The following is a 10159-nucleotide window of genomic DNA, read 5'->3' on the forward strand; positions in this document are numbered from 1 at the left end:
GTCTGGGAGGGTAGCTGAGAATGTATGGGCCAGATGGAAGTTCCTGTAGGGTGGCAAATCAGGAGAAGCAATCCAGTTAATGGCAGGTGCCTCATAGTTCTACGAGAGATGAGAAAACAGAAAACACATTTACTTAGACTATGGACCCCTACTGGAAAACCATGAAAAGAGCCTTGAGAATGGCAGCAGACGGGTCACCTGCCCCAAGCCAGATGTTGGAGGGAATTTTGGGAAAGGGGCCAGGGCATCTCGGCAGGTGTGAAAAACCAGGAGCCGATTTTCCTCCCCAGAAAGAAAAATCGCAGCACCAAAAGAGGGAGCTGGAGTGGAAGAAATACTGTTAGTGAGCATAAGATTTATCTTAGCCCCTGAGCTAGATATTTTAAGATACCTTGTCATTTAACATTTTCAGAAACCCCAGGATGAAGGTATTTTATTATTGGTTCCATTTCTTCTTCATTCTGGTGAAAACGGGATTAGACATGGCTGTCTTCTCAGGAGGTGCCCTCTGAGCCCATTACACCTGTAACATTTTACTGCTCTCATCTGCTTACCTACCCACAATTCTCTCAATCTATAAGCCCAGTTAGGACTCAAGCACAGGACATGATGTCTGAAAAACAGCCCATGCTCCAAATAAGCTTGCTGAATGATTAAGCTAATGAATGAAGGAAGGTGTATTAGGAAACAAATGGTAAAATTACATGTTAGTTTCTATCAGAAGAATCTTAGAAATGTCAAGTACTACGACTCCCCATCCCCAGAAATAATGCCTTTCTTTTTCCACTTTCAGTCATTTCTAGGCTTAGCTCCCCAAGGTATGAACATGAGACACACAAGCCCTGTTACCTCTTGAAGTTCTCTTGATTCTCTTCACAAATGAGCAAACTGTATGCACTGAAGTCGGAGAAATTTCAAACTCATTTCTATCAATTATTGATTGGGAAATTGGACAAGAATTTCATATTCTCTGAGTCCCTCTTTAGGTGTGAAATGGAGACAATATCCACTCCCTAGAGTGGATGTCTGCTCCCTACATGAAGAGCATACAAAATGCCACGTATAATGTGCATACTGCAATTCCTGGCATAAAACAATGCTTAATAAATATTAGTTTAATTCCTCTGTGGCTGTATTACATTCAGATCCATTCTATTCCTGGAACCCAACTTACATTTTAGCATCCATTCTCTTCAATTACTATTCCAATAAACCTTCACGGGTTATCATTCAACACTAATAGCTTTAAGACATCTGATGGCTGTGTCCTGTGTGAAGGGTGAGGTCTAAGTATGAAGTTGTGATCAGGTTCTTCACTGCTTGTGCAAGTCCCTATGCACCTGTCACCCTACGCTGGAAGTGTTTCATGAACATACTGTGCATTGATTGGTATGCTCGCCTTTTCTTATGCTGCCTCTTGTCTACTAAATTAGTCAGTTTCAAGTATCTTTTTACACTCTTCCCAGTCATGAATAATGAGTTTCTCTATTTATGCATAATCCTCTTTTAAAGTGAAATACAGACAGTAATGTCTCTGACTTTGGTTAGTTGGAGGTAAGGATAATTGACTGTCACTCACTGTGGTGCAGACCATATCCTTCATCCTTGCGTATTTCCTATTTGCATGTTCTGAGAAGATGAAGAGTGTGAGATATGACAAAAGTCTTAATATTCACAAGGAATATTAGAATAATTCTTTCATCTCTTTGTGAACAGAAAGTGAGATCCCAGGTCATCTGCTCCAAGCATGACAACCATAAACCACACTGCTGTTAGCCATACAATCTTCCGCTTGCTGGGCATCCCCGGGCTAGAGGACCAGCATGTGTGGATTTCCATCCCCTTCTTCGTTTCCTATGTCATCACCCTCCTTGGGAACAGCCTGCTCACCTGCATTATCCTCACAAAGCGTAGCCTCCATGAACCCATGTACCTCTTCCTCTGCATGCTGGCCGGAGCAGATGTTGTCCTCTCCACGTGCACAGTACCTCAGGCCTTGGCCATCTTCTGGTTCCGTGCTGGGGAGATATCCCTGGATCGCTGCATCACTCAGTTCTTCATCATCCACTGCACTTTCATGTCTGAGTCAGGGATCTTGCTGGTGATGGCGTTTGACCGCTACATTGCCATATGCTACCCACTGAGATACACCACGATTCTTACACGTGCACTGATTGGAAAAATTGGCGTGACTATAATTCTGAGAAGTTTCTGTACACTTTTCCCCATAGTATTTCTTTTGAAAAGATTGACTTTCTGCCAAAATAATATTGTTCCACACACCTTTTGTGAACACATTGGCTTGGCCAAATATGCTTGTAATGACATTCGTGTGAACATCTGGTATGGATTTTCCATCCTAATGTTAACAGTGGTTTTAGATGTGGTGCTAATTTTTGTTTCCTATGTGCTGATTCTCCGTGCTGTCTTCCACATCCCTTCCCGAGATGCTCACCACAAAGCTCTTAACACATGTGGCTCCCATGTCTGCATCATTGTCCTCTTTTACAGCCCCGCGATCTTCACAACACTTACTCAGCGGTTTGGACGCCACATTCCTCCTCATACCCACATCTTGTTGGCCAACATCTGCATGCTTGCCCCACCTATGCTGAATCCCATCATTTACGGGATTAAGACCAAGCAAATCAGAGAGCAGGTGGTTCACATGTTGTTTACAAAGCAGAAATCACTTTGGTTGAAGAACTGAGTTTTCGGAATCTCTAGCCATATGTGAAGTGGTCTGTGGAAGTGGTGGGTGGGAGAGATAAGCTGAAACACCAGGAGAAAGCTCAGTGGGTTCTGTCTATGGAGCAAGACCACCAGGGAGGTTGGAGGACTCACTCCTTCATTGTCAAAACAACTGAGCTCAGCACCATGTTGGACTGAGCAAGCCCACTCCTGCAAAGACCCTGGGACAGGATGCATTGATTTTCAGAAGTCATATGTCCTTAATGACTCTAGGATGATCTTTAGAAATGGATGAAGTGAGAGCCGTGCTCTGGCCTGGGATTTTGCTCAGCTATTTCTCACTGAGTTTCTCAAGCTCTGAGACATCTCCTGATGTTTATAGACAATCACATACAAACCTCTACTCCTTAATGGCCTTCATTCTGGCTAATGATATTCTTGGAATCAGTGATCCCTGTGTTTTGCAGTTATTCCTATTACATTATAATTTATATCCGATCAGCATGCATGTCTGTAATAAGAGAAAATAAATGAATTGTGTTTTGTATTTGGCAGAAAAACCCCTGAGGAGACTGAGGGGATTGAAAATGGTCTCTCCTGTAGTTTCTGGGGGGTGGTGTGTGCTGGGAACAGGGACCCTCCTATCTCAACGTCAGGCTATGTTCTTCAATGATCCCCTCCTCAGCAGGGCATTCAAGGCCTTTAATGACCTGATTTCTGACTTCCTTTATAGCAGCACTGCCATGTCACCTCCAAGCAACCCGAGCATCAGACACACTGGGCCATTAATGCCTCACCTTCCCCAGATCATGCCATGCTCTCCATGTCCCTGATCTGCCTTGGGATAACCTCCATCAGCTTGTGGGAAACTCCTATTCCTCCTTCCATGCCCACCTCTCATCTCTTCTCTTCTGTGGTCCTTTCTCCAACCACATCTCCTGCCCAGTATGCTCTTTAATTGATACTTCCTTCCTGAGCAAGATAGTGTGTTGTCCATATTTCATTTTAAAATATGTATCTTTTTAAAAATCTATGTTTCTTGTAGAAAATATTAGAAATTAAGAAAAAAGACAAACATGAAATGGAACTCATAAACCCATAAACTTTACAGCCCCTGAATAATTTTATTGTTAAAAATTTGTCTTCTATGGCTATCTATCCATATCTATATACTTCTATATCTGCATGTACTCCTGTATCTGAGTCTGTGTTTGTATTTTATCTCCATCTGTATCTAAAGCTTGATCTACTCCTTTATCTACCTGGAAAATAGTATCATACGATACATAAACAGAATATTGATTGTACTATATATGTTTCTTTTCCACTATGTATAACTAGTTTTCTGGCAGTACTTGTTGGCATCGTTTCTAATACATATGCATTTATACAATCAATTACTATGCCTATGAAGTAGTTTACTGCAGAGTGTTACTATATTTAATGAAGCATTATTATTTTAAGCCCTTTTTGCATAGCATTATGACTATATATTTACAAATTTAAGGCTCACTTCTATTTGCCACTTAAGTTTACAGACCAGATATGTTTAGATAAATTATTTGTAAGTAACAGTAAAACCTTGGATTGCGAGTAACTTGTTCTACGAGTGTTCTGCAAGACGAGTAAACATTTCTAATAAATTTTAACTGGATAAATGAGCAATGTCTTGCAATTGGAGTAGTACGTGACGCCCAATGTCACATGATCACAACGGAGCCAAGGGTTCTTGAAATTTGCCTTGGTATACAAGTGCTTTGGATTACAAGCATGTTTCCAGAACGAGTTATGCTCACAAATCAAAGTTTTACATATTGTCTTTTAATATAAGATGTAAATACTCAATGTAAGACAATTGGAAAACAACAAAAATATAAAGAAAATCCCTAGTCAGGAGGAAACCACTGGTAACAGTTTGGTGTATTGCTTTACCTTCGTTGTTCTTTGCATATATATTTTCATACATTTTAAATATTATTGGACATTTGGAGCTTTCCATTTTTAACTATATAAATAAGACTTCCCTGAACATACATCTTACTCTGGGTATTTCAATTTTTTATTTTCAGGATGGAGTCCTAGATATGCTATTGCAGATTTTATAGATTTTTTTAATGAATCTTATAAAAATGTCCTCAGAAAGGATGAGGATAATTTATCTCTGCACTAATAATGGAGTTGCACAGTTTTCCTTATTTTTTTTTTTTTGCCATTTAAAAGGACAAAAATATTATACTGCAATTTTTTTTATTTTAGCTTGTTTTATTTTTTTTTTTAAATTTACATCCAAATTAGTTAGCATATAGTGCAACAATGATTTCAGGAGTAGATTCCTTAGTTCCCCTTACCCATTTAGCCCATCCCCCCTCCCACAACCCATCCTGTAACCCTCAGTTTGTTCTCCATATTTATGAGTCTCTTCTGTTTTGTCCCCCTTCCTGTTTTTATATTATTGTTTCCCTTCCCTTATGTTCATCTGTTTTGTCTCTTAAAGTCCTCATATGAGTGAAGTCATATGATTTTTGTCTTTCTCTGACTAATTTCACTTAGCACAATACCCTCCAGTTCCATCCACGAAGTTGCAAATGGCAAGATTTCATTCTTTTTGATTGCCAGGGAATACTCCATTGTGTATTGTGTATACATATATGTATGTATATATATACCACATCTTCTTTACCCATTCATCCATGGATGGACATTTGGGTTCTTTCCATACTTTGGCTATTGTTGATAGTGCTGCTATAAACATGGGGTGCATGTGTCCCTTCGAAACAGCACACCTGTATCCCGTAAATAAATGCCTAGAAGTGCAATTGCTGGGTCGTAGAGTAGTTCTATTTTTAGTTTTGTGAGGAACCTCCATACTGTTTTCCAGAGTGGCTGCACCAGCTTGCATTCCCACCAACAATGCAAAAGAGTTCCTCTTTCTCTGCATCCTCACCAACATCTGTTGTTGCCCGATGGTTAATGTTAGCCATTCCGATAGGTGTAAGGTGGTATTTCATTGTGGTTTTGATTTGTATTTCCCTGATGAAGAGTGATGTGGAGCATTTTTTCATGTGTCGGTTGGCCATCTGGATGTCTTTCTTGGAGAAGTGTCTATTCATGTCTTTTTCCCATTTCTTCACTGGATTATTTGTTTTTTGGATGTTGAGGTTGATACATTCTTTATAGATTTTGGACACTAACCCCTTATCTGATATGTCATTTGCAAATATCTTCTCCGATTCTGTCAGTTGCCTTTTAGTTTTGCTAATTGTTTCGTTAGCTGTGCAGAAGCTTTTTATTTTGATGAGGTCCCGTAGTTCATTTTTGCTTTTTTTCCCTTGCCTCTGGAGACATGTTGAGTAAGAAGTTGCTGTATATTGCAATTTTTACTTATATTTTTAATTGACATTGAGGTTAAACATATATTAGATGACCATATTTCATCTTATAAAGTAATAGTAACAATCATTTGTGTACTTACTTTACAGGTCCCATGCAAAACATTTTATATACATTACTTCACATCACCTTCACTTGCACTTCATAAAATAGGTATTACAGATGGGGAAACAGAAACTCTACCAAGGAAAATGTCAGAGGCAAAGACAAATCCATTTTATTTTTATTTGTCAGGTTGTGCTCTTGACTACTAAATCCCCCAGATGATTTTAGTTATTTTTGGTTTTGCCATTTAACTCTCAAAACTCTGGGTTCTCCTTATCTCTTTTCATTAATTTTAAATTGTATTATAACAATACATGTTTTCAGTCTCATTTTTAAGTATTTATCCAATATGTCTAGATAAATTTTTATTTTTATTGTTTTTATAAACTGATTTAAATATTTAACATTTAAATACATTAATAGCTATATGTATATCTTTTCTGTCTTGTTACATTGCTTAATCATAGAAAATTGACTATAAGCAAGGATTTGAGTATTATTCATATTAATTTCATTACTTTCATTTTCTCATCTCTAAATTAGCATTACTTTATAAACATTATAGAGTTCTTATGAGGATTAAATGAGTTACTATATGTAATATGCTTAGAATGTCGTTAAACATATACTTATGTATATTTGCTATTATAATTATTGCTTTTTATTTTCATTCATCTTAAGATACCTTTTTTCACATTTAACAACTGCAAAACATCTTTTTTAAATTAGCTAATTAATTAATTTAATTTGAGAGAGAGAGAGAGTGCATGCAAGCAGAGGAGAAGGGCAGAGGGAGAGAGAGAGAATCCCAAGCAAGCTCCATGCTTAGCATGGAGCCCAATGCAGGGCTCCATCCCACAACCCTGGGATCATTACCTGAGCTGAAATCAAGAATTGAACACTTAGCCAACTGAGCCACCCAGGTGCCCCTACAAAACATCTGTTAATTTTGAATTAATTAGGGACACCGGGGTGGCTCAGTCGGTTGGGCATCAGACTTTGGCTCAGGTTATGATCTCATGGTTCATGGGTTTCAGGCCCTCGACAGGCTCTGTACTGACAGCTGAGAGTCTGAAAACTGCTTTGGATTCTGTGCCTCCCTCTCTCTTTGCCCCTCTCTCGCTCATGCTCTTTCTTTCTTTCTCAAAAATAAATAAACATTAAAAAAAATTAAAAATAATTATATATTCACAGAAAGTTGCATAATAACTATGTACTGGAAGTTCATGTTTCTCTCTATCAACCTGTTTTCCCAAATGGTAACACCCCATGTTAGTTAACACAATATCAGAACTGTAAGGTTGACATTGGTACAAACCACAGAACTTAATAGACTTTATCAGTTTTATGTGTACGATTTGTATGTGTGCTTGTGTGTGTATAGTTCTTTGTGTGTGTGTGAGTGTGTGTGAGCATATATGCCTGTAGTTGTAAATAATTCTATGACGTTAGATTCACAGAACCTCCACCATAGTTATGATACAGAATTATTCATCACCACTTATGATACCTTTTGTTGCCTTATCCACATCCCTCTCCTTCCATACCTAGCCCCTGGCAATCACTAATTGGGTGTTCATCTCTAAAATTTTGTTATGAATGATACGTAAATGGAATCATACAGCCCATAACCTTTAGAGACTGGGTTTATTTCACTCAACATAATTTGCTTGGTATTCATCCACATAGTTCTGTGTATCAATAGTTTATTTCTTTTTATTGTGTAGAATTCCCTGTTATTCTACCATGGATGTACAAGGGATGTACCATAGTGTTTTTAAACATTCATATGTTAAATGACGATTCAGTTGTTTCCAGTTTGGGGCTATGAATTAAGCTGCTATGAACACTCATGCATAGGTGTTTGTGTAGATGTAAGTTTTCATTTCTCTGAGATTAATGCTTCAGTGTGCAATTCTGGGTTGCACGCTAAATGAATATTTAATTTCATAAGAAGCCAGAAGTCTGTATTCCTGAGTGGCTCTACCGGTACACGTGAGTGATCTAGTTTCTTTGTATCCTCACCAACATTTGGTGTCCTAGTTTTTTTTTTTTTTTTTTTTGTCATCGGTATTTTTTATTTCAGTCACTCTGATAGCTATGCCATTGTGGTTTTAATGTGCATTTCTCTAATTGCTAATGATGTGCATTTTCCATGTGCTTGTTTGTCACATTTCTCCTGTGACATATTTCTCAATGAAATATAAGTTTGTGTAATTTGCCTGTTTCCTAGTTGAATTCGTTGTGTTTTTACCGCTAAGTTTTAAGGATTCTTTACATATTGTAAACGTAAGGCCTTTGGCAGATGTGTGGTTTGCAAATAAATTTTCCCAGCCCATAGCTTGTCTTCATTCTCTTAATGGGACTTTCTCCGAGTAAAAAGTTTTAATTTTTAAAACTTTTTAAAGTTTTTAAGTTGATAAGCCCAGTTTATTGATTTTTTCCTTTTACAGGTTGTGCTTTTGGTGTCATCTTAAAACTCTTCATCTTGCTCCAGATTTTGGAGAGATTTTCTTCTGTTTCTTCCAAATGTTTTATGAGTATTCATTCTATATTTAAATCTATGATCAATTTTGAGTTAACTTTCTTTCCTTCCTTCCTTCCTCCCTCCCTTTCTCTCCCCATTTTTCTTCTTTCCTTCCTTTCTTCCTCCTTTCTTTCTTTCTTTGTTTCTTTCTTTCTTTCTTTCTTTCTTTCTTTCTTTCTCTTTCTTTCTTTCTTTCTTTCTTTCTCTTTCTTTCTTTCTTTCTTTCTTTCTTTCTTTCTTTCTTTCTCTTTCCCTCTTTCTTTCTTCCTCCCTTCCTCCCTTCTTCCCTACCCTTCCCTTCTTTTCCTTTCCCTCCCCTTCCCTTCCCTTCTTTTTGGCCTATGATTGTTCATTGCTCCAGCACCATTTGTTGACAAAAGCTGTTCTTCCCCCATTAAATTACTTCTGTATAATTAATTGTCCAAAATCCGGTGGACATATTTATGTAGGCCTGTTTTGGGGTTTACTATTCTGTTCCAGTGATCTCTGCATTTATCCTCTGCCACTGACACACTATTGTTGATTATTATGGCTAAATAGTTAGCTTTAACTTCAAGTAGAGTGATTTCTCACACATCATTCTTCTTTAAAATTGTTCTATATATTTCAGGTCCTTTGCTTCTCCTTATAGATTTTAGAATAAGTGGGTCTATGACTACCAAAAATGTTGCTGGGATTTTGATAGGAATTTCATTAGATATATAGATAAAATTTGGAAAGATTGATATATGATCTTTTTATTATGCTGAGTCTTCTGATTCATGAACCTAGTATGCCTCTCCATTTATTTACGTCTTCTTTGGCTTATTTCTACAGCATTTTCTAATGGTCAGCATACAGATCTAATGCATATTTTGCTAACTTTATATGTAAGCACTTTTTTCTTTAGATGTATTTGAAAATGGTACTTTTTCGTTTCAATCTCCACATATTTTTTAGGATATGAGAGGAATATGCAAACTCAGAGTTTGCTGACTTGAGAAAACAGACACTACAAATAAAGATATAAATAAGCATTTGAATAACACTTGTGATAATGGACCTTGTTGGGTCCCATGGTCAAAGATACCTACCTGAAGAAGGAGACTTTAATGACAGATATGAAGGATTAGTTGGACTTGGTTAAGTAAATTAGGAGGGGCAGAGAGTTCAGGAGACAAAACCACATGACATGAGAAGGAGCTTGACTCTGGTGAGGTACTGTAAGAAGGGCAGCAGGAATGGAATACAATGATCGGCTTTAACTAAGACCAGAAACTCTCTGTGATCCCCTCACTAAGTGCCAGGTAGACATTGTTAATAACTTAAGTTTAAGGGGCGCCAGGGTGGCTCAGTGGGTTAAGCGTCCGACTTTGGCTCAGGTCATGATCTCGTGGTTCCTGAGTTGGAGCCCCACATCAGCCTCTGTGCTGACAGTGTGGAGCCTGCTTCAGATCCTTGGTCTCCCTCTTTCTGTTCCTCCCCCATCCATGTGTGTGCACAAGAGCGTGTTCTCTCTCTCTCTCT

General features: G+C 38.0%; 1 protein-coding gene across 1 annotated transcript; it reads left to right on the forward strand.

Moving 5' to 3' along the window:
- Positions 1–1747: 1747 nt before the first annotated feature.
- Positions 1748–2710, forward strand: LOC122201232 (olfactory receptor 52B4-like). Its single transcript, XM_042907149.1, has one exon. It carries the CDS (start codon positions 1748–1750, stop codon positions 2708–2710), a length of 963 nt encoding a protein of 320 aa, XP_042763083.1.
- The last annotated feature ends 7449 nt before the right edge of the window (positions 2711–10159 follow it).

Source organism: Panthera leo, chromosome D1 (genome assembly GCF_018350215.1).
Source record: "Panthera leo isolate Ple1 chromosome D1, P.leo_Ple1_pat1.1, whole genome shotgun sequence".
NCBI lineage: Eukaryota > Metazoa > Chordata > Mammalia > Carnivora > Felidae > Panthera > Panthera leo.

What these genes read in the sequence shown, in the direction of transcription:
- LOC122201232 (XM_042907149.1), top strand. Translation starts at nt 1,748, where the DNA reads ATGACAACCATAAACCACACTGCTGTTAGCCATACAATCTTCCGCTTG.